General features: G+C 48.2%; 8 protein-coding genes across 8 annotated transcripts; 4 read left to right on the top strand and 4 right to left on the bottom strand.

The window, feature by feature from the left end:
- Positions 1–281: 281 nt before the first annotated feature.
- On the top strand, positions 282–1398 carry PEX2_008880 (uncharacterized protein; the record flags this gene model as incomplete). Its single annotated transcript, XM_016738165.1, has 2 exons — positions 282–289; positions 345–1398. The coding sequence occupies 2 exons, from the start codon at positions 282–284 to the stop codon at positions 1396–1398; spliced, it is 1062 nt and encodes a 353-aa protein (XP_016594274.1).
- A 203-nt stretch (positions 1399–1601) lies between these two features.
- Positions 1602–3422, bottom strand: PEX2_008870 (protein arginine methyltransferase RmtB; the record flags this gene model as incomplete). Its single annotated transcript, XM_016738164.1, has 4 exons — positions 1602–2364; positions 2417–2654; positions 2707–3120; positions 3185–3422. The coding sequence occupies 4 exons, from the start codon at positions 3420–3422 to the stop codon at positions 1602–1604; spliced, it is 1653 nt and encodes a 550-aa protein (XP_016594273.1).
- A 295-nt stretch (positions 3423–3717) lies between these two features.
- On the top strand, positions 3718–5103 carry PEX2_008860 (Mo25 family protein; the record flags this gene model as incomplete). The annotated part of the gene is made up of 5 exons (XM_016738163.1): positions 3718–3822; positions 3878–3938; positions 4004–4482; positions 4537–4809; positions 4870–5103. The coding sequence occupies 5 exons, from the start codon at positions 3718–3720 to the stop codon at positions 5101–5103; spliced, it is 1152 nt and encodes a 383-aa protein (XP_016594272.1).
- An 838-nt stretch (positions 5104–5941) lies between these two features.
- On the top strand, positions 5942–8582 carry PEX2_008850 (putative TBC domain protein; the record flags this gene model as incomplete). Its single annotated transcript, XM_016738162.1, has 2 exons — positions 5942–8149; positions 8205–8582. 2 exons carry the CDS (start codon positions 5942–5944, stop codon positions 8580–8582), a joined length of 2586 nt encoding a protein of 861 aa, XP_016594271.1.
- An 886-nt stretch (positions 8583–9468) lies between these two features.
- Positions 9469–10323, bottom strand: PEX2_008840 (3-hydroxyacyl-CoA dehydrogenase family protein; the record flags this gene model as incomplete). The annotated part of the gene is made up of 1 exon (XM_016738161.1): positions 9469–10323. One exon carries the CDS (start codon positions 10321–10323, stop codon positions 9469–9471), a length of 855 nt encoding a protein of 284 aa, XP_016594270.1.
- A 3025-nt stretch (positions 10324–13348) lies between these two features.
- Positions 13349–14164, bottom strand: PEX2_008830 (germin family protein; the record flags this gene model as incomplete). The annotated part of the gene is made up of 3 exons (XM_016738160.1): positions 13349–13776; positions 13830–13972; positions 14031–14164. 3 exons carry the CDS (start codon positions 14162–14164, stop codon positions 13349–13351), a joined length of 705 nt encoding a protein of 234 aa, XP_016594269.1.
- A 499-nt stretch (positions 14165–14663) lies between these two features.
- PEX2_008820 (allantoate permease family MFS transporter) lies at positions 14664–16704 on the top strand (the record flags this gene model as incomplete). The annotated part of the gene is made up of 9 exons (XM_016738159.1): positions 14664–14976; positions 15049–15164; positions 15227–15293; positions 15370–15509; positions 15570–15846; positions 15901–16001; positions 16057–16246; positions 16311–16424; positions 16484–16704. The coding sequence occupies 9 exons, from the start codon at positions 14664–14666 to the stop codon at positions 16702–16704; spliced, it is 1539 nt and encodes a 512-aa protein (XP_016594268.1).
- A 562-nt stretch (positions 16705–17266) lies between these two features.
- On the bottom strand, positions 17267–22138 carry PEX2_008810 (ABC transporter, integral membrane type 1; the record flags this gene model as incomplete). The annotated part of the gene is made up of 10 exons (XM_016738158.1): positions 17267–17942; positions 18027–18633; positions 18751–18806; positions 18858–18929; positions 18980–19103; positions 19155–19511; positions 19564–19726; positions 19782–20527; positions 20601–21867; positions 21923–22138. 10 exons carry the CDS (start codon positions 22136–22138, stop codon positions 17267–17269), a joined length of 4284 nt encoding a protein of 1427 aa, XP_016594267.1.
- Between the last annotated feature and the right edge of the window lie 1892 nt (positions 22139–24030).

The following is a 24030-nucleotide window of genomic DNA, read 5'->3' as shown; positions in this document are numbered from 1 at the left end:
CACTGTGTTGGGAAAGGAACAGGCAACTGTGCAAGTCAGTCGGCTCTGCAGCGCAGGTGACCTGGGGTCAATTCTTAAATTTTTATGTTCGGGTATTTGCTGGATATATGCTGATATCCAAAGCAAATCAGATATGAAGAGGAAAGAAGAAAGTTGGAGCCGTGAAGCTGTTGGGGCACTTTGGCCACCCCCGGGAACAGCGTCGGGCCGTGGGGACGTCATTATCGATAAGACCAGCTCTTCGCTATCGAGCAACTTCCACGCAAGGGCCAGTTTCCAAGATGCCTCTGTAAGTGGAGTTTTTTGTTTTATAATATTTAAGAGCCTCGCTGATTATTTTATAGCCATCTCCTAGGCAAAAAGTCATGGAACGTCTACAACGTCGACAATATCGCTCGCGTCAAGCGCGACGAGGCGCAAGCAAAAGCCCGCGAAGAAGAAGATGAACGCATCATGCAAGAGGTCGATGCTGAACGCAGGATTAAGATTCTTCGTGGCGAACGTCCACCTACGCCTCCACCGGCGCCATCCCTCGTGTCGTCTGAACCCGGGGCTCGACCGGACAGAAAGTCCGCCAGCGATGCTGGAGGATTTCGTAAGAGAAGGCGGGTTGCCGGGGAAGATGATACGGATCGAGATATACGATACGCTCGGGAGGATGCCGCACAAGCGACCGCTAAGCGGGAAGAGTTAATGCTCGCCTCTCACAAGGCTGACATAGCACAAGCCCCGATTCTAGACAAGGCCGGCCATATCAACCTGTTCCCAGCCGCAAGCGCTAAAACGGAGAAGAACTCCGAAGCAGAGGCAGAAGCGGCACGGAAGAAGCGCAGCTATGAAGACCAATACACAATGAGGTTCTCCAACGCCGCAGGCTTTAAGGAGACTATTAGTCAGAAACCGTGGTATTCCTCCGCAGAACAAATTGCAATGGCGCCAGGGTCAATGCCCGAGAAAGATGTGTGGGGTAATGAGGACCCAAGGCGCAAAGAGAGGACACAGGCTCGTATGAGTGCGAATGACCCACTTGCAGCCATCAAGCGGGGTGTGCGTCAGTTGAAGACAACAGAGCAGGAACGGAAGCGGTGGAATGATGAAAAGCGAAGAGAGCTCGAGACTTTGAAAGCTGAGGAGGTACGGAAGTCAAGCCATCGGCGAAGGCGATCTCCGTCGGTGGACAGCTTCGATGGGTTCAAACTAGATGCCCCGGACAGAGAACGTGAGAAGGACCGAAGAAGTTCTGACGGGAATCATCGTCGCCATCGAGATCAAAGTCGAGATCGCTCACACCATCGCTCTCGTCACCACTCCTCTCATCGCAGTCATCGTCATCGCCACGATGATCGTTCTGAGGCTGCTAGGCGGGAAAAGCATCTCGAAACAAAGAACAAATCCTAGATATTGCATTTTTTCTATGAGATTATGACTTAAATTACGATAAAGATACCCATTACATGGCTTGCTCCTAATACAAATCATTTTGATATTCACAGGGTCAGTTAAATGACACCCGGATAATAGCGTAGCCTGCCTTCCTTTTCTATGTAGGTGGTCATATCTCTTTTAGTTCATCAGAAAACATATCCAAAGATCGCTCGATCCTATACGAGGCTCCATAATTGGACCCCCTTCTCATTTGCATCGGACTCCCATTGAACACTGATGTCCACTCCCCGAGAGCCCTTCTCAGTCTTCTCATAACCAATTTTGCCGGTAATGACCTGGCCCTTCTTCAAGGCCTGGGAACCTTGCTTAGCGTGGTCCTTGGCATGATCAATGAGAAGGACAGTCTGCTGCCAATGGGTCTCGGTTCCATGAGGGCCAGTGGTGAATGAGACGATTCCCTTCTTTTGCATATCCTCGGGGATAGCATGCTCGGGTAGGACAGACTCCCTGGAGGGCATGAAGAAAATGTCAAACCAGATGATCCATCCATCCAATGCGTCAATATCCTGGTACAATGTGACCTGGAATTCCTTCAAGAACGACAGTTCCTCAACAGTGATGGTGTGCAGCGGAAGTGTCAAGAAAGTCTGAGACTCTCCAACAACAGTCGTGGGCTGGTTGCTGCGGACCACAGCCTCGTCGTAGATCTTGTGAAGCATGCTGTCCATCTTGAAACCGTAGACGTTGTGCCAGAAGGAGATGTGCGACGCGATGAACTCCGGGTCGGCGTAGGGAGCAAGGCGCAGGGTAGCGTGCGAAGGAGCCATAAGACCATCAGGAGCGAGATAACGATCTCTGGCGTAGATGACGGAATCAAACATTGCCTCGAAAAGGAGACCGTATCCCATCCATTCAGAGATGATGATGTCGACCTTTTCGACAGGCAAAGTAACCTCTTCGATCTTGCCACGGATACATCTGGGATAAAGTCAGTGCTGTTTCTGTATTAGGAAATATATATGAGTCTTACGTGATCACATCTTCAAGGCCATTGTCGTGGACGATTTCCTTAGCGCGGTCAATGATGTTCGAGTTGTCCACAGCAATGACCTTCTTTGCGCCAGCCTTGGCACAGAACATGGACAAGATACCAGTGCCACAGCCGACATCAAGAACAACCTTGTCCTTGAAAACGTGCTTGTTTTCGTACACGAAATCGCGGTAAGAGTCGGTACGGATGGTGTCCTTGAGCATGGATTCATGAATGCCTTTAGAATGTGTCAGTATCATATGCATGATAAATTGAACGAGATATCCTACCGTTGTAAGCGTACGAGACGAAATATCCATCTTCCGCATCCTGGTGTCTGTCGATAGCCTTAGCCGAGGGTTGAGGGTCAGATTCAGCAAGCTTATCATCCTCCTTGGACAATTGGTCATCCATCGACTTCTGCACAGCAAGACGGTACTCGGAGAATTGAGTCTGCAATCGCTCCAAGTTCTCTTGGAGTTCGAGAACCTGTCGGTTTGTCTCGGCGGCAGGGGCAGCGTCTTCACCCTGTTCTTCGGCAAGGTCGTCCAAGCTGTACAAGAGAGCGTCGTCCTCCAAAACGGGCTTGAGATAGACATCATCCTCAAACTTGGACTTGGACGAAACATCGGGAGTGGTGTTTCCGTTCTTGACTTCGGTGCGGACGTAGTTGACCAACTTGATATTGTCGAGGAAATCCAAATCTAGAAGCGGAGAAATATTAGCCTCAATTGTTGAACCCCCCGCAATAGTAGAAGCTGGACGTACCAAGGTCCTTCTGGATCTTCAGCAGATCAAAACTGTACTTTTCCTTGCACTCCTTCAACATTGAGCGCGCATCGGGGAAGACCTGGTCAGTGAAGAGGCCAACCACAGGCTGAGACTCCTCATCGGGTTCAACATCTTCCCAGCCCTCCTCGTTGCTGGAATCGGACGAATCCGATACTGAGTGCGTATCGGGAAATCTCTCACCCGCGGGTGGGTTCACGGCATTGGAAGCTGACATGACTTATAAAGGTCAATAACAGATTGTTTCAACCTTTGGAGGGGGAGGGGCAGAAGATAACATTTTGATAGAGAAAAAAAAAAATCCGTTATCAGCGGATGCCTCAGGCAGCAGCCGTTCCCCGTTGCCCCGCGCTGGTTTGTTTATTCGCAACTTGCAATCGAATGCATCACATTTGCTTCCCCTTGGACCCTTGGACTCGATCTCGATTCTCCCGTTGCAATTATAACTTATCCCATGTCGTCTTAATCTCCAGTTTCTTTCTCAATTTGCCGCATATTCTCTTTATCCCACCATGGCTTTCTTTTTCAATCGCGGCCGGTCGCGGCAACCTGCTGATATCGTCCGGACAACGAAGGAATTATTACTGAGGATCCATGACTCCCAGAATGCTCCCAAGGTTCGTTTAGAGGTATCAAACATGTGGAGAATAATCCGACTAATGAATACACTAGGCTGAAGAGGAGCTGGCCAAGCAACTCAGTCAAATGAAGGTGATAGTACAAGGAACACCAGGTTAGTCTTCTGGATATAGCACCCAGGCAATGTTCGGGAGTTAACCCAATGATCTTCTTCTGTAGAGGTCTCTGCATCGGTGGATCAAGTCCATGCACTTGTACAAGCAGCCCTGCAAGAAGATCTACTCTTTGATCTATCCAAAAGCATCCATTTGCTTCCCTTCGAAGCCAGAAAAGACACTCAGACCGTATTCTCCCATATCCTTCGCTTCCGGCCCAATTCATATGGGCCCGAAAAGGATCCTCCCGTCATCTCATACCTTGTCCACCATCGACCAGAAATCATTGTCGAGTTATGCCGAGGCTACATGCAGAGTCAAAGTGCAATGCCATGTGGTGTCATTCTCCGAGAGGCATTGAAATTCGATGTTATCACTGCGATTGTATTGTATGATCAATCTAGTGAAGGAGAATCGGCTATACGACTCTCAGACGTGAAACCTAACCAGCCACAAAGGGGAGATGGTGTGTTCTGGAGATTTTTTGATTGGATCGATAAGAGCAATTTCGAAGTCAGCGCAGATGCGTTCACTACATTCAGGGTAACGTCCAGAAGCATGGTTTATGATGATAAGTGGCTGACATGTCTTTTGCAGGAGATTTTGACCCGCCATAAGAGCCTTGTGACTTCGTACCTGGCAACTAATTTTGAATTATTCTTTGGGCGGTTCAATAACGTCCTGGTCCACTCAGACTCGTATGTCACCAAGCGCCAAAGCATCAAGCTTCTGGGGGAGATCCTATTGGACCGTGCGAACTACAATGTGATGATGGCATACGTGGAGAGTGGGGATAATCTCAAACTCTGCATGAAACTGCTGCGGGACGATCGCAAGATGGTGCAATATGAAGGTTTCCATGTTTTCAAGGTAAGCTTGCCCTGAAATCTCTCTGAGAACAGATGAGGGCTCGCTCTGACAAGGGATTAGGTGTTTGTGGCCAACCCGACCAAATCGGTGGCAGTGCAACGAATTCTAATCAATAACCGTGATCGACTGCTGAGGTTTTTGCCTAAGTTCTTAGAGGACCGAACTGACGACGACCAATTTACGGATGAGAAGAGCTTCCTGGTCCGTCAGATCGAACTCTTGCCCAAGGAGCCTGTGGATCGGGCTCGACCAACCCGCGACTCGCCATCAGCTCACACAGCTGCTGTGGCTTGAGCTGGATCTAACGCTGGGTCGCTGGATTGACCATTTCACGCCCTTATGAATTTTCTTTTTTTTTTACGTTAGTTCTAGCTAGGGGTATTTCCCCCTTTTGACTGCATTGAGCATTGACAGCTGATGGCCAGTTATCCAAGCCTCGGCTACAGGAGTTCCACGCGTTTTGTACATCTGAGGGGTTCAGGGGGAATTGGGGGTTTGAATTGCATCTACTCCGTACTCTGCGCTGTCCACGTACTCCATAGTTGGGTATGCACGGATACAATTAAACAGATTACCTCTTGATGTCACATCGTTGGGCCATGATTCTAATCTAAGCACCTTAGAACTAGCGTACTCCACCATACTCCTTGTTCGCGATCCACACGCGGCCCATGGACGTGGGACAAGCCCCTTGATATCTATTTTGAGAACGAAAAGAGAAAAAGAGGAAGGTAGAGAATGGCTAGTAATATGGTAGGGAGTTATCCAGGCTATATATACTTCTTTTGAATGTACTATTACGAAGTATAGTACGGAGTAGGTAGTTATTAGTAACATGGGGGATGATGAAACCTTGGAACCCCCGAAGATGCCCCGTTAAAGTCCAGAACAGAAGGAGAACGCCAAGAAACGACCCAAAATAACTCCACACCTCCAGGTATCTCTCAATTTTAATTCTAGAGATTCTGTTTGTTGAACTTCCCTTGTGATTTTCCCCTTGTCGCTCATTTCTACTTTGATTCCCGATTTTCGCNCCCCCTCCAACCCCCCCCCCCCCCTTCGCCTCGTCCCTGCACTCCTTTCCTTAACGCGATTCTAGCCCACGCGCAGAGTCGCAAGTCATGCCGGGATAATGGTGAATGAGGTTTCTGCATCGTTATCGCCCGACAGATCGGAGTCCAGTCCGACAATTCACGCCGTGCCCTTTGAAAACACCGTTGCCGCCCCTCTTGCAAACCGGTCGGTCTCATTGCCTACAGCCGATGCGCCAATAGCCTCCAATGGCCGATCTTTCAGCACAAGCGCTGCGTCACCCTGTCTGAGTGATGGTCATGCATCCGCGCTTATGTTCTCACGGCTCGCGCCATCCATTTCCGTTGGAGATGAAACACGAACGATTCGATCGGAGGGCGCGCCCTCCTTGCGCAGCGTGCCTAGCATTGCTGTGAATGAACCAGGTCCCCGTCCTAGCTCACGACCGGGCTCAAGACCAGGCTCTCGATGGTCAGAAAGAAAGTGGGGTGGTTTAAAGAAACGGTCACTCGATATGGAGAGGAAACTTAGCTCGGAAGAGCCTCCGCCAGTGCCTCAAATCGAACACCCCTTTTCTGGTATTCCGTTAGATATACCGACAGCTTCTTTGGATGGTTTGAATAGGCCAATGAAGTTCTCTAATCGCGGAAGTCTGATTAGAAGTGATACTAAACGTCCACGCCCAAAAACCCCTCAGGAGAAGCTGGAAGAGCACCCCGAGCAACAACAAGACGAGATGCCTCAGGAGAAGCTGGAAGAGCAGCACGAGCAACAGCCAGATCCGCGCCAGCAAAATATAGAAGAGGAAGAACCTCGTCAAGAGCTAGGTCAGCCAGCTCAGGAAGTATTGGAAGAGAATTGTGATCACCAGTTGGACCGACAGACATCCGAAATTGTGCCGCCCCCTGCCATAACAACAAGCCGACCCGAAGGAGAAAATGGAACACCGAAAGCGGTTCCACGGCATGCCAGACCTCAGGGCACTCTTCGCCCGAGACAGACTAGTTTTCCGAGCAGAGCAATCTCAGCAGACGAAGATATGTTGTCCCGGCGAGTTCGGCTGATGTACGAGAAGGGCGAAGACAATGTTACCGACTCCGAAGTTGCGAAAGCAATGGCCTCAGAAAACGGGGTCTTATGGGAAGAGGGTACGGTCCCGGTAACTGAAACCTCTAAGACACTTGCTGCTCAGATGAATCAGACTGGCAGTGAAACCAAACCAAGGGCATCTGTCGAAGTGGAGCGTATCCGAATCAAGAGGGAAACCCAGGAGCTAGCAGGTGGTGCTGAATATTGGCAAAATGTTGGCGCAGAACAAGTTGATCGTTATGGCTTCATTCGACCTGCAAAGAACTCCAATGGTTCCGATATTAACCCCCTCCAGCGAGTCACGACTAGCCTTCTGCTGGCTTCTGAGACACCTCGGCGGAAACGTTCCACTCGCCCACCAACAGCTCCGGCTAGCAACCGTTCCTTCAATGGTCCGTCTCTAGTCCGCAAAATGTCACATAATTCTCTAAGCGCCCGTCCATCTTCATCACAAAGCAACTATGGTCCGCCCTTGCGCCGCTCGACCTCTCGTTTGCGTGCGGCGACCAATCATCTGCCTTACAACCGAGACCGAAAAGCCAAAGATGAGGCAGCTGACATGCTCACCCTGCCCACTCCATCTGGTGATGAGAAAGAAGATGCACCAATTACGCGCGCAATGCGAAGGAAGGAGTGGCAACGTGAAGACAAGTGGACTAAGATGGCCAAGCCGACCAAGAAGACCATTGACGGCGGCGGTATGACCTTTGAGTTCGATACTCAGAGCTCAAAGTTGATCGAGCGAACTTGGAAAGGCATTCCAGATCGATGGCGGTCAACGGCCTGGTACTCATTCCTTGAAGCCAGTGCCAGACGCCATAAGGGCAGCCCGCCTGCGGACGAGCTCATCGAAGCCTTCAATGAGCTCCAGTTCATCTCGTCACCAGACGATGTCCAAATTGATATCGATGTACCTCGGACTATCTCCAGCCATATCATGTTTCGGAGGCGCTATCGGGGTGGCCAACGACTGCTGTTCCGTGTTCTTCATGCCATGTCACTATATTTCCCTGACACGGGCTACGTACAGGGAATGGCGACTCTCGCGGCTACGTTACTGGCGTACTATGATGAGGAGCATTCTTTCATTATGCTTGTCAGGTTGTGGCAGCTTCGAGGCCTAGAAGAGCTGTACAAGTCCGGGTTTGCTGGTCTCATGGAGGCCTTGGCCGACTTTGAGCGAGAGTGGCTTGCCGGAGGTGAAGTGGCCACGAAGCTCGTAAGTCAATCTCACTCTAAACACGAGGATGGTCTACTAACGCTTAATTTTGCAGAACGAGGTTGGAATCCCACCCACAGCCTATGGCACTCGCTGGTACCTTACTCTCTTTAATTACTCAATCCCCTTCCCGGCTCAGCTTCGGGTGTGGGATGTCTTCATGCTCCTTGGAGATGCCGAAGACAACACTGGCTCTCCAGGGAAGAACAGAGTCCCCACTCCCGAGAACCCAAGGACATTTGGCCAAGGTCTTGACGTCTTGCATGCTTCATCTGCCGCCCTTATTGATGGCATGCGTGAAATCATTCTCGACTCCGACTTTGAGAATATTATGAAAGTCCTCACTAGCTGGGTTCCCATCAAAGACACCGAAATGTTCATGCGTGTCGCTAAAGCGGAATGGAAAGTCCATCGTCGCAGAAAATCCCCTTAATTATTGTTTCCTTGGTCAAGGCTTTGTTCACACGTTTGCCTTCAACCTTGTTTGGCTAATTTCTTCACGGCCCAAACCCCTTTGCACTAATTGGCCCTGTGGGTGTGCTATACCCTAATGATTGCAATTCGCACCCTAGGGCCTTCCCCTAATGCCTTTCACTCTATACCCTTTCCTCCGAGGTTTCAGAGAGCGCTTATCTGCTGCCGTCATCATGTTCTGATTGTGCTCTGACTTTACCCACGTTCCTTGCCCATGTAATTTCTTGTCATTCTGTCTCCTGGATACTAATACTTCTGATGACTCTTGATTCCCCGTCTGGTTTTTCTTGGACGATCGATACCTATCCTCATGCCCTATTCCACTTTCTTTTGGTCGTTTCCTTTTATCCTTATCTTTCTTCAACGCTCTTGTACATCACTTTGGTGACTGGCACCGAGAACCATTTTCTCCCTCGTCGTCGCCGCCTATTTGGTTTGAATCGTGTTTTGTTGATCTGTTCACAGCTTTGCAGCCCATCGTCATGCTATAATTGGACTGCCTGAAGCGACGTCAATCGAACCTATATAATCTCGGGAGCAAGAGTACAATTCGTATCATTCCCAACAAAAACATTCTACCGCTCATGCGGCCTTGCGACGTATTTTTTAGTAGTCCTTTTCAAAGACATTTCAGATGTCATTTTCCTAAATATTTCCCCCCTTATTGGTGTTGTTGCTAGAATATAGGCGGTAAAAAGCATACCTTGTGCAGACGACTTTAATGCATATGTAGTCCTAGTTGGTCATGTCATATCATAACTCTCCGCTCTAGACTCAGAACTGTAGCTTCAATCGTCTATTAGAAACTTTTGTATTGCAACTTCTAAAAACAATCTATGATGATTTTATCCAAGTAAACCCTTTCCAGCCTTAGCACCCAGATTGCCCTTGTCAACATAATTCTCCTTCAGCCACTTCATGGCAGCAGTATCCACATCGCGCTGTTGGCTATACACAACCTCAATATTGTACACAGTATCCAAGCCAACAGTATCCATCATCTGACAAGGACCCTTGGTAGCCTTGAACCAACTTTTGAACATCTCATCAACGGTATGAGCATCACTGACACCCTCAGCCAAGACCAGCAAAATCTCCCGCTTAATCGACGCCCAAATGCGATTGAAAACCAGCCCAGTAGAGTCAACCTGAGCATGCACAGGCTTGAACCCAGCCTGCGTAGCCTTCTCCATCAAAAACGGAAAGATGCCTGGATCCGTGTGACCACACGACATGACCTCGAAGTACGTCTGCTCCGGCGGCATATAGTAGTGACCATTACAGATGCGGTAATTCTTCTTTGTATTGACGATCATCTGGCTGGACCGCAGCGACGATGAGTTGCTGGCGATTACGCAGTCATCCGGGGCGATCTTGTCCAGCTCCGTCATGAGCTCGATCTTCATCTCCAGCTTCTCGGGAATGGCTTCGATGACCATCCATGCGTTCCCGACCGCTTCTTCTAGGGAGGTTGTTGTTTTCAGCTCGGCGGGTTTCGTGCCTTGTTTGGCGGCTTGCTCGCCTTCGTGTTCCTGTACATAGCTTACAGCATCGCCGTAGTCGAGTACTTTCTCGCACAGCATTACTGTGAACCCTGAGGCTATCCACATCATGGCGATTCGTCGGCCCATAACGCCGCCGCCGATTACGGCGATGGGGCGTGTACTTGTGTCAGGCTGAATCCATGAGGTTGATGGCATTTTGGTTTGGAAATTGGAAGGTTTGTAGATGGGAGGTGACCCTGTGCGATATGGTCTTGGGTGATGGTCATTGTGGCCACTTTGGTGGAGGGAGAGGGCATGGTGCTATGATGCCATGATGATTGAATATCGGATCTTTCGCCGTTATGATCTAACTGAGGGTAAATTTGCCCGAGTGCCATCGATATTATAAGATCGAGTCTTCGTCTGATAATGAATTCTAGGATATCGGTTACTATGTTATATCGGCATATACCTATCTTCGACAGGTAAAACACATCATATATGGCGCTCTAGGTATCCGTTTGGGAGGGGCAAAAGCGAAACATGATCTTTCAAATAGCTCGAACAACGAACAAAATGAGAACAACTTGGAAGAAAAAAGGGATTACATATGTCCTTGGCGCGTTTGGTGGTGTCTCCAACTTGGCCGTCAACTCGACTCTGAATAATGTCAGCTGTTCGCCATCTTTGTGGTAGTATATTTGGTAGGTTTGACAGATGTACCCTCCAGGCAAAGTAGGGTTCCATATTCAAAATTTGAAAATCAGAGTCTGTTGAGACTTAACAAATCTCCATTGGCAAGACCTTAGTTGGTTCCATGTGAGTGATTATAGTACCTAGGTATACCCCAGGGTTAGACAATCACACATTGGTAGCACAACGGCAACTCAACGGCAAGACTTGACCATAAATAAAGACGACAAGCTGTCATCTCTTGGACTTGTTTTCTAATCTTTGAACTAGACACTTTCCATTGAGATTGACTTGTACTTCAGTGATCATCCCCTTCCCAAAACACAATGTATCTCGCCATCTCATCGCTCCTAGCCTTAGTCTTTCCGCAAACTCAAGCCCTACCCACAAATAACACTTTCGAAAACTTCGCGATTCCCGCATTCATTCCTATTTCTTCAGGTCCGAACTACAAGCTCTGCACCCAGGGCTGCTGGCCCGCTGCTTTCGTCTGCTTGTCTCCTGCTATGGTATGTATGTATATTACTGTCTTGTCTAAGAATTGTTCCCCATCATCGAGATACACTCACCAACCATCCACAGAGTCCTCCAAATGCGAGTGTATGTGGACCCGTCACTTTTACTAGCCCTCTTGCGGAGTGGTACACACGTAGGGAATTTGGTACTATTACTCTCGGGTGCAGTGCACCTGCTGCCCAACCAAATTGTTGGAGTTGTTGTCTTGATATCACTCCTGTTATCTAGGGCCTAGCTTAGGCTAGCCCAATTGGGGCTAAATAAGAAAAATCTTATGGCTGCTAAATTTAAGGCTGTTGGCATGTGTATGTATCCACGGAATGATCTGACTCTGAACCTTGGAAGTCGTGGTGGATGGGGACATTAACATCGTATTTTGGATACAGAATGTATGATCTAACGCAACCTGGAGTCCTAGAGAAGGCTGTTCGGAATATATAATAAGCGATTGTATACTACAGTATGGTAATTACAGTGTATTTTTAGTGCCCATGTTACTCACATGTACTTTGTACGACACTCCCTCCTTAATATATAACGCATTATACTATATGAGCCATTAAAGCCGAATTCAAAGTCTCCGAGTCCAATCAACTGTCAAGAAACTGCCCTCAATGTGTTATCTCTTGGATAAATTTCCTGTGTTGGGTGGCTTTGCGCAGACCCTTTTCTGTTTCGATCGTCGATTGGACGCATCCCAATCTGGCATACCCCTCATGCCAAGAAATGATCTCCCCAGTTTTCGGATTTACCCCGGGTCCCACTAAAGCCCTTTCAATAGATCGTAGCCGCGTTCACTGCAACCCGGTGCACAGCACAGTGACGAATTTGCCTACCTGGTGATTGATCCATATTTGAATTTTTATTCAGCGCGCACGAATCCTCTTAAACTCAACTTAGGTAGCTGACAGATAACTCGACATCTGAAACGGAAGAAAGAGGAAGCACTTGAGAGCGTGGTGTGGAATCCCCGGAGCCTTCGCCCGCCCCTCGGTCACTAGCGAGAACATTTGAAGTGCCGGCAACTTGACTGGTTTTTTCACCACCTGGGCAGGGAGATGTAGTATCCATCATCATCTGATGGGATGATCCGGGGGAGGTCAGGTCACCTTCCCCATGTAGATAAACCCTTCTCTCTCTCCCCTTCTCTCTTTTTCCCTTTTTCCCTCCAGTCCGTTCTTTCTGTTAGACCGTCAATACATACGATTCTGTAGATCTCTTGCTCCTTCCTATCGTACGGTTTTCCTGGTCTTCCGTCATCATCAGACTTGACCAAGCCTGTAATTATTACGATAAATTCAATGTTTGCTGCCTGTGATATACCGGAGATAGATTAGGAGTAGGCCACAGGTTCGCCGTTTACATACTGGATTAAGAAGAAAAGCATATGCCTAAATAACCAATCCTTTTTGAATTATCAAACCGACCCTGAGGTCCATTCCTTGACCAACAAATCTCCTAACAAAGCTCCTATCTTCAACATCCCCATATTCTCTTTAGCCATCATCTTTTCTTTGAGTTCCCCAGGAACTAAGTCCACCAAAATAGGAAGGGCCCGGATTATTTGATTACATTTTGGATAAGCACTGGCTATCTCATGGCGGTAGATTTGGTCACGTTTCTTTTCTCACGTTTCAACTCGATCCCCTAATTGTCGAAATCGAGCAAACTATACCTTGGGGTTCTGGGGCTCTACAAAGTACTCAATTCATTCATCTTCAACTCCTTAAGCCCCTCATACTCTTATTGCTCTATAATTATGTATTAAAGTAACCCTGTAATCTTTAGCAGTGATACCGAGAGGCGGTATGGTATAATTTCACTCTAGTTACTTGGAACAAGAGGATGTTGCATTGTGAGAGTGGCCCGGTGCCCAGTTGTGATTCCTCAAGTCCAACGTTGATAAGGTCAAACTTCTATAAATCCAATACAAATCCAACATGGTCAAAATATCAACGAACTCATAGAAGCAGAGCATCATCCAATAGGTCTCCCACTCCCAGTCTCATCCACAACTTTAGAAGAAATACAACTAAACACTCCGCTTCTCCTTCCCACACTTAGCCAAACACTCCTCAACCCTAATAACCACATCCCCAGGAATAGCATTCCGCACTTTATCAATATCCTCACCCGCAACACTCTGCCCAAAAGTACCAGCAATCACATCATCACTAAACGAAAAAGTCTGAGAAGCAACCAATCCAATCCCAAAATCCTCAGAGGTAAGGGCCGCCGTGAAATTAGCCGGCTCACAGTCCGGGTTGACTTGGATGTGGAATGAGCCAGCGGGGAAAATTGTCATCATGCCCGGCCCTAGCTCTGCGTGGATCACTCGTTGTTTGCCCTCGGTGTCTAGGACGCCAGCTTCTGGTACCATCTGGCTGATTACGCGCCCGGAGTTGATGACGAAGAGCTCGCTGGCTCGGGGGTGGAGGTGGAGGTAGGCCATGCTGCATGCTAGGGCTGGTTAGTATAAATAGTCTGGGCATGGAGATGTGTTGTTTACTTACCTGGCAATTGGCTCACGCTGAAAGATGTTCCGGTGCCGACTAGGGCAGGGAAGTTCTTGCGATTCGCGAATGGGGCTTCGCTTTTGGTGAAGTCGAAGACGAAATCTTCATCCTTTGGCAAGAGGTTGTAACGATCAACGGCACTAAATAATGAGATTAGTTTGACATTCGTCTCTTGCTCGGGTCTTGTGCAAGACTCACGTGTCGGCAAGTTGCAGTTGAGCTGTCAGGCTCAGCTCGGGAGTTGAACGCCTCATCGCTTGGGGTGCTGCATTTACAGAATGAGCACAAACAAGGATAGTAGCCAGGCCGGAGGTGAGGGTGGTAGTGAGCATGATTATCTATTTGTTAGGAAGATATTGTTTGATGTAGAGGACTTGTTGCTGGATTGTTTCAAGATGGTTGATGAGTAGACAAAGTGCAGAGAACCAGGCTCCTTATATATTTGAGGCAGTCACCTATTAGAAAATCTTTGAAGTAAAGGCTCAAAGATTCCAAATACTCTTCAGCTAAACTGCACTCCTGCGCCTCAATCCCCCGGCAGGTACGGTCTGGTGCCCGAAGATCCAAACTCAGCCATAATACGCAGTAGTAGAATCTAGATACGGGACATCCACTGCGCGTATAGCATGTAATACCCGCGAAAAGCAGAATATTGATTGAAGTACTCTTATGCCAAGAGAATTGGCGGCAAAGATCAGCGTACAAGGGCGCGGGGTGCGTATTTGGCCTTGGCGGGCGTATTCACGCTCAGCCCCAATTCCTAGCATTTGTCACCTTTTGCAGTCGGTTCATGGGTAGGCAAATCTTTTCTTTCATCCCTCTTTGCCTGCCATGGTTGATTCAAAGGACACACCGGAGAAGACCTCCCTACACCAATTCGAGAATGCACCCGTCCAAGATTCCCCGTACAGCGATCTAAAGCAAGATGGGCTAGTCGCAGATGCGGAAGCATCCAGCCTCGGCCCACCGACCTTTGAGGGGGTGGATGAAAAAGCTGTCCTCCGGAAGATGGACATCCGTCTCATTCCCATGCTGAGCATGCTATATCTGTTGGCCTTCTTGGACCGCGGGAATATTGGCAATGCAAAGATCGAGGGCCTTGTGGACGATCTCCATATGACGGGACCGCAGTACAACTGGACTTGTATGACACTTCCCTTCGGTTGCTTGAGTATTTTTATAAGATAATGACTAATTAACATACCTTTATGGATAGTGACCGTCTTCTTCTTTACCTACTGCGTCTTCGAACTGCCGAGCAATCTGCTTCTAAAGAAGCTAAGACCCTCAAGATGGCTTCCCTTGATTATGGTCGCTTGGGGAATTGTTATGGTGAGCGCGCATAGCATTTGAGAGTCGTCCCAAGCAGCATTTAATGGAAATGTTGCGAACAGACCCTGATGGGAGTCGTCCACAATTACGGTGGACTGCTCGCAACTCGATTGTTTTTGGGCGTTGCAGGTATGCTAATGTCTTCCCTTCTCACGACCTGCACCTTGCTCCAGTCAAGACTAATGATTGCAATGAAACAAAATAGAAGCCGGTTTGTATCCCGGTGTGGCTTACTACATTACGCTCTGGTACCCACGCCACCGAGCGCAATTCAGACAAGCTCTCTTCTTCAGCGCCGCTAGTATTGCGGGTGCATTCTCTGGGCTTCTTGCATACGCTATCGCTGTAGGTGTTCCGCTCGCTGATATAAACCCAAATCTTTACTCATGTATATCGAATTCCTAGAAAATGGACGGCGTCGGTGGATATGCTGGCTGGAGATGGATTTTCATTCTTGAAGGTCTTCTCACGATTCTTGTGGCACTTATAGCCCCATTTGCTATTCATGACTCCCCGGAAACTGCCACCTTTTTGACCGAAGAAGAGCGTCGATTTGTGATTCACAGTTTGCGGATTCAAAACTCGGCAGACTCGCGCGAAATTGACCAAACGAATGATAAATTCGAAATGCGGTATGTCATCGACGCTTTCATCGACTGGCAGATTTGGTTGGGTCTATTCAGTAAGTTCTCTTCGTCTCTGGGTATTCAAGCATCATTAACTGATCCGTGCCAAGTGTATTGGGGTATCACCTGTCCGCTATACGGCATTTCTCTTTTCCTTCCTTCGATCATCAAGGACCTAGGATATAAGTCTTCGACTGCACAGCTCCTTACAGTAAGCTCCATGTGTTACATCCTCAATGAAGCGGATATTGACATCATCATCTTAGGTACCAATTTATATCACTGCAGCAATTGTCGCCGTCATTGCAGCATGGGTATCAGACCGACGCAAGCAGCGATCCCCGTTCATTCTCTTCTTTATGGGCATGATCGGTATCGGCTTTATCATCTGTCTCGCATCTACTGGCCGGGGAGTTCCAGGTGTCATGTACTTTGGTATTTTCGTCGCGGTCGTTGGTAAGTGCATCCGAGTTACAAACCTCCTCGTAAATATATACCCCGACTAATATAATATCAAAAGGAATTTATCCAGCATTCCCTGGAAATGTCACATGGCTCAGTGTCAATATGGCAGGCGACTACAAGCGAGCCGCCGGCATGGCAATTTATATTGGACTAGGAAACCTGGCAGGAGGTAAGGATGGCGCATCGATTAGAAGTTTAAGTTTCAAACTAATAGTCCTTGCTCCACAGCTATGGCCTCAAACTTCTACCGTGCTCAAGACGCGCCAAATTATATCCTTGGACACTCCCTTGAGCTTGCTTTTGTTGTCGTGGGCATGATAGCGACTGTCGCCCTGCGTTTGGCGTACCAGCGCATTAACCGGAAACGGGATGCTATGGATCCTTCGGAGTATCCCGAGAATCCCGATTCGCTGGGCGATCGATCTCCGTTATTCAGGTACATGCTTTAAGGGAAGCGCGAGAGCTGATGATTGCATAATAAATGTTGAACTGCTGTCGTTTATCTGGGCATGAGAGTATTTTGAAATCACGCTACGTGCTTCTTTGGGTGCTCCATGATATCCATAGATAGACATCTCTCTCTCAACTTCTATATACATACATACACAAAGTAAGATGTAGAATACACGATGTCTCACCTAAAACAGAGAAGCTCAGCAGGACTCTAAGCTGATGCAAAAAAACGAGAGATAAAGATGCTATCAGATCTAACATTTTGACAGTTAAAAGAGTGTCCATGTGAGGAATAGCACTCCAAATGCTATTCATTAGTGACTGTGTTCGAATCACAACGATGCTATGTGCTTTTCATTTTCAAAAAGGTCCTTGACTATTAACTGTATTGCCACATTTTTGTTTAGCTCGATAATTACAGACAGCATAGTGGCATCCTCAATCATAGTTAGGCGAGAACACTATATTGAACCCAGCTTTTGTACCCTGGGTGCGAAAGAATGCCAGTTGCAGTTACAGATGAAAAAGCCATTTAAGTCTAATTGGCTTGGAAACTACTCATTTCCGCGACGCAGTATAAAGCTTCCGAAACTCCGACTCGCGCCCCAACAACGCCCCGGGGGCATCAAACTCCACCAGTGCCCCATTCTGTAGAAGCGCTATACGATCAAAGCGCTCGATATGCTGTAACCGATGCACGACGGCAATGACCGTCTGCTCCGCGCACTCCTGCTCGATTATCTCGAGCATCCGGGTTTCGGTTTCCCAGTCGACGCGGCTAGTCGCCTCGTCCAGGATAAGCAGCGGGCTCGGGGTAGTCAACGCCCGGGCCAGTGCCAACAGTTGCTTCTCGCCATATGACCAGTCCAGCGCATCGAGGGTGGCATCCAGCCCGCCCTTTTCGCGCATCGATTCCCAGAGGCCCACTTTCTGGATAGCGGCGACGATCCGCTCTTCCGGTAGTGTGCCTGTGGGGTTGAAGCTATCACGCAGCGTGCCGGGCAGGAAGAAGGGGTCCTGTGGGATGACGGTGATCTGTGAACGGAGCGCGGCGGGGTGGATGGTGGAGATGTCTACGTTGTCGATGGTGATGCGGCCCTGGGAGGGCTCCAGCATGCGTAATAGGGTCATGATGAGGGAGGTCTTCCCGCTGCCAGAAGGTCCGCAGACAGCGATCTTGTGACCGCAGGGAATGTGCAATGAGAGATCTGAGAGAATAGGTTTATCATGAGGACTATCAAAACCAGGAGAGGATTGTCAGCATTTGCCATTGAGTTTGGGGGGAGGGTGGTTCGTGAATTACTTTCACTCTACGCACCTATATCCCGCGTTGACATTCTCGAAACGGATATCTGCGTGCGTTAGCCATCCCGCTTCTATACCCTCTGATGCTTCGGCGGGCGTCTCCTTCATAAATTCCTGCACGCGTGCCACTGCCCCGAGTGAAATCTCCATCTCTGTCCACGTCTCGATGGCAGTGTTCATGTTCTGGCTGATGGAGATGATCAGATTTAGCGCCACACCGATTTCGCCGGGGCTAAACCGGTCCTTCAGGGCGGTGATCACTGCGAGAAGGATTACCGCGAAGAGCATGACGAGCAGGTCCAACGCCAGCTTAAGGCCCTGTCGTATACAGAACAGCATATAGAAGGGCTTCTGGGTGACGTCGAGCTTGGCAAGGCATTGCTGGTGGAACTGCGGTTGCCACTGCAAGCTCTGGATCACCGAGAGTCCGCTGACGGTCTCTTGGAAGTGGGAGAATAGGAGTGCCTTGGCTTCGATGTCCAAAAGGCGGATCTGGCGGGAGGTCCGGAGGTAGCCATGTTGGAGGACCCAGATCGCGAGTATAATGAATGGGAGCGCAATGGTGATGTATTTGCCGACCACGCAGAGGATGACCAGACTAACGACGCAGAGGAAGAGGGCTGAATAAATTATATCAGAGAAAAGACCTTAATCATATGTAGTGGGTAGAGGCTTGCCTTCCACAAAGTTTAACGCGGTGATCGGGAGCATAAAGTCAATAAGCTGCATGTCTTCACTAAACCGGTTCATGATACTTCCGCTATCGGTTTTCTGGAAGAAGCTGAAGGGGGCACTGGGAGTTGGTCAGTATAGGTTTTCTGTAGCCAATGCTTTCTCAACATACCGTAGAACAGATTGCAATAGGTCTGAATGCAGAGCTAGCGAAGTGGTGCCGACAACTTCGACGATCAACATCCTACATCAAGATAAGCGAATTTTCATTGCGCGAGAAAAGGAAGATCTTACCAGGACCCGGCTCCTAGGAAGAGAATAGTCAACAGAGAAATGACCGTATAAACCCCGAGGTATTTGCCCACATCCGAATTCGGATGAGCCTCATTTGCATCAGACCACCATTTTAACCAAATTGCTAAATAGCCTGCTTAGCTTTATTGCTTTGAAAATATATGAGCAAACTTACAGGAGAACTGAGTCATGAAGGCGTATGCAAGAAAGAATGCGGCAAAGAAGGCGACATGTAGAAGCCCTGCTTTGCGGGCGTAGTAGCTGTAGATGGACCAGCTGCCATCTCGCCTTGCCAGGCTTTTCTTCAACTCGGTGGACTCGTATTCACTTCCTTGCCTACTTACATGTCTTGAAAGCGGTTTGGGTTCTGTTATTTCGTTGGGTTGTGTGTTCACTGCGTCATCATCTTTGTCCCCAAGGCTAGACTGTGTATACTCGGGCCGCTGGTCAATCAATTCCTGGTATGTGCATTGCAGAACTTTACGGCCACTTTCGAGGAGAATGACTTCGTCCGCATACGGAAGCAGAGATCCTAAGGCTTTTATGTTAACAACATTACATCAAAAGCCATATGATATACTTACGATTATGAGTCGCAAGAACCACGCTTGTACTTGTCCGTCGGAGGATCCCATCACGCCCAAATAGACGCTCGCCAATGAGACGAGTATTTTGTGCATCTAGTCCACTGAATGTGTCATCAAAAACCACATTGCGGAGGCGAGAGTAGACTGCGCGCGCAAGAGCCTGGGTTAAATCAGCATTTCGTCTGGAACAATAGATCTGCCGGCTATTCACTCACCACTCGCTGCTTTTGTCCGCCGCTGAGAGCTATTCCACTACTACCAGCAATGTGCATGCTTCCTTGGGGAAATTTGCTGATATCTTCCACAAGCCCACAAGCCGAGATGGTAATATCGTACCATTTCTGATCTAATGTCGTCCACCCAGTTATGTTGTCCTGGATGGAACTGTTGAGAATCCAAGGGGTCTGTGGACAATACGCTATATTTTCCGGGGCAAGGTACATAGTGCCATGGTCAATCTGAGTCTGCCCCATGATCGTATTTAGAAGAGCGGATTTTCCGCACCCGACTGAACCCACGACCATGGTAATCTTACCTGTAGGGATGGACAGAGTTAGGTCGTGAAGAACGGCAGGGCTTTCAGCTGTCCAAGAAATGGATGTGTTCTGGAACGACACAAATTTGTCGCACGAAACTGATATTCCAGGGGCCTTGGTAGCCCCAGAAAGGTTAGAAAGTTCGACACTATCACCCATCGAAAATTCGGATTTCGTCTGGGTAGGAAGTAATTCACTTGATCTTTCTCGCAGGCAATAATTCTGAATCCGGTCGAAGCAGCCAATAGACTGTGTTATTGTGGGCAGTGACTGAATGAACCCCATCAGAGGAGTCGTCAAGAGGGAGATGAGAGAAAGTGTTGTGAATGCCTGCGTAGTGAGGATCTGCGTATCGTGCTTGGCCAAAGCTATAATCGTATACAAGAGAAAGACCGCATACGGTGCAAAGTCCATAGGAACAGATGCTAGCCAAGACAGAGTCCCCTCTAGTTAGTGCTTTTCTGCAATATTTTCTCTCTTTCAATGAACCCGACTTACATAGCATGACGACTCCCACAATAAGCTTTCTAAATCGCTTAGAGGCTTCTAGCTCAACCTTCCGATACCGAGTAACGATATCAAACAAGACGACTTCAAGTCCCAACATTTTGACAGCTTTCATATCTCCAAGCATCGTGGTTGTAACCGCCAAACGTTCCTGAATGAGTCCCACCCATTTCTTCTGCGCATCTCCGGATCTAGCGGAGACCGGGCCAGTGGCAATAATACACCCCACGGCAATGACGGCCGGGAGCACGCAAGCGACATACACTTTCATCTCTAACAGCCAGATAGCGACCGCCACAGAGACAAGAGAGGCCCAGAACTCATGCAGCGACCGCATACTCGATATGATACGTGTCGTGTCCGTGCCCATGAGGGCGACGGCGTCCCCGGCCTTTGAGCCGGTTGTACTTCGCAGCGCCAGAGTCTGCTCGTGGATCATGGCAACCAGGCCCGACCTGACGACGGTCGCCAGGCGGCTGGCCTGGCGGTAGTAAATCGCCGTGGAGACGCCGATTCCGGTGTAAACGAGCGCATATGCCCCGACCAATGCATGTCCGTATCGCTGCCTCTCCGCGGTCTTCGGGGAACTCATCCACTCGATGGTGGCGGAAAGCAGAAAGGGCTGGCAGAAGGTGAATCCTGCGAGGAGAATCCGCGGGACTATCGCGGAGAGAAGGGGCCGGCAGTACGCTCGTAAAGTCGCTTTGATCAGTCGGTACTTTCCGTGGGCGTTAAGCCAGGTCTGCGCCAGGCGTGCCTCTGCGTATTGCCCCAGTAGCGTGGAGTCTACATCTGGCAGATCGTCCAGGGAGATAATGGTTTTATAGGCGTTCTGGAACAGCGGGAGGACCCAGACAAAGAGGTTACGTCCCCAAAAACCGTGGACCTTTTCGACCGCCACATTTCTGTACAGTGGCTGGATGAAGTTGACTTTCCGAGCGGACTCCAGGATAGTAATCATGATGACAATGATGTAGATGGCGGTGAACAGTCCTCGAAGAACTGGAATGGAGGGAATGAGCCATAACGTGCGTAAGTGAGGTATGTAGAGAATAGACAAGGCCGAAAAATAAACGATGAGCGTGTCAGACGGCTGGATCGCTCGTTGATCTTCAAGAAAGGACAGGATGATTGCTGCGAGGGTTATGGCTATGTTAATCGCTGCTGCCGGAGTCGAGATCTTGGTGTGTAGCGCTACAGTTTGCACTTGGTACACTGTGAAGATAATCTGCAGCACAAAAAGGACAAATAGTAGAACCTAATATTCCTAAATAGTAAATAACCGCTTCCCGAGTCGATGGGAAATAAAGTACCGATTTATAGATTGCAAATTTGAGGGAGTTGGACTTCACGGGGGACCGTCGTAGGATCTCGAGTCGAGGGATGAGCCATAGTAAGAAAGCGACTGACGGCAAAATATTGAAAATAGCGTCTTCGAAGAGCAAGGTGAAGTCGAATGCTCGACAGTCAACATCGACTCGAATGTTGAATTGATTATCACTATCGACAGGACAAATGTTCAATGCCATATTCAAATATTAAACCTCCGTCGGGTCGGTTTTAGGGGTTAGTCATGGCGACGGGGAAATAGCCAGTTTTATGGCCCCAGGTCTGGGGAGATAAGAGACTACCTAGGTAGGATCTCCAGGGCTAGGTTATTGGATGAGTCATGATATTGTTTCAATGGTAATTCACTAACCTAGTACCTAGGTAGCTAAAGGCGAGCTTTGTGAGGCGCCTTTAACCCGTCGGATCCCCGCGCTTGGCTTAACACTGCCAAGCGATTACCTACAAAGTACATTTAGGCACTCCGTACGTATACACAGCATATAAATTAGGTTAGACTCGCATGAAGTACCTATCTATATTACATGGAAAAACCTCTTTATTCTAAGGGATAGTGTAGCTTAGGACATTTGATGTTAACACTACCAACAGAACAGAATGAAATATTCAATGTATTTAAGGAAGCAATTTTGTTAAAAATACATGTACGTGATGTGATACCTATAAGCACTCGTCTCCAGAAAAGTATAGTGTACTATGCCTATATAGCGAGAAAAATATATCCAGCGCACGTAGCAGTCTTAAGTGCTGTATGTAGAGATATAGTGCCCTAACTGCAGCTTCTAGATATAAACCCACCTATGCGTGATCTTCACCTATAGATGGTGGCACTTAGAAACTTGTACCCTTTATCCCTAGACCAGTCCCGCTTCTACATTTCCTACTCGGCCTCTCCGAACGTTTCATAATGAGGCTTATATACCCTCCAGGCCGCGCGAGCCGTTGCCCACATTTTAATACCAGCCCTATTTCCATAACTACTCGATAAGTCACAATAACCTAGTATGTTGCGTCCATGATCTCAATCAAAAAAAGGTACATGATAGCAATTCCGATTCCCGGTACTGCCAGATAGGGAGCGAAAGGGAATTAAATCTGAACTGCACTGTACCCTCGGACTTTGACTAGGAAGGTCAACTGTTCCCTACTTCCAGAGTAAAGTCAATACCAGTCACATCTTGCCTTCCGTTCAACCATTCCATCATCCTCCATTTTTGCCTTGTTTATCTTGAGAAAGAAATCTCAAAAAACCATGCCTAGAAAAGTAGATGCTGGCTATTCTCGAGTATCCGCTGGATGGGCCCAAGCACTGAAATGGAGCGCAAACACCTAAGCCGTAGAAGAGGAACGGTATCCTCCTGTCTATTATAGCTTTCATAAGGTGCATAGCTAGTAGGGTGCACAAAGGTCTAGGTTAATTAGACGGGTTAAATAGGGTTTTCTAAGTTCGGGTAGCTAGTTGAGAGCTGCTGGCATATATATATAACCAGTATTCTATCTATCAAACCTTCTTCATGTCACTTTAAATAGACCTCATATTGTTCGAATTTCATCAAGAACTAGCTGTGCTCTCCCTTCTATTTCAATATATACAAATAAAGGAGCTAACTTGGAAAATCTCAAGATGTTGCGTGATGGGTTCATTTCTTATATAGGGATCATAGCTGAGTTGATTGTTTTAGCACGTTCTTTCATCAATTCAAATAACCGACATTGAATTTGTTAAGTATAGGAATAGTTAGGTAGAATTATCAGCTCGACCATATTGGGGCTTTGACCATTGGCGTCTGCCTGGTGATTATGTGGTGAAATTTGACTTGGCTTAGAAAATGACCTTGGGACAATCTTATCAATAGCAACATTGGAGCCCTTGAAACACCAAGTGAATCGTCATATCTCTAGACCTTTCATTCACGAAGCTTCAAAGGTCAAGGTATCGATCGTTGTTGCCCATTTTGTTTGTTTCGATCCTTTGACCGCCCTGGATAATCCGCCGCGTGTACACTTTGCCGGACCCTCTGACACCTCTGATCATCTGCGAACCCCCCATCTTTGATCTTCAGCTCTTATTTCC

Source organism: Penicillium expansum (assembly GCF_000769745.1).
Source record: "Penicillium expansum strain MD-8 chromosome Unknown contig25, whole genome shotgun sequence".
NCBI classification, from domain to species: domain Eukaryota; kingdom Fungi; phylum Ascomycota; class Eurotiomycetes; order Eurotiales; family Aspergillaceae; genus Penicillium; species Penicillium expansum.
This window is presented reverse-complemented; position numbering and strand designations above follow the sequence as displayed.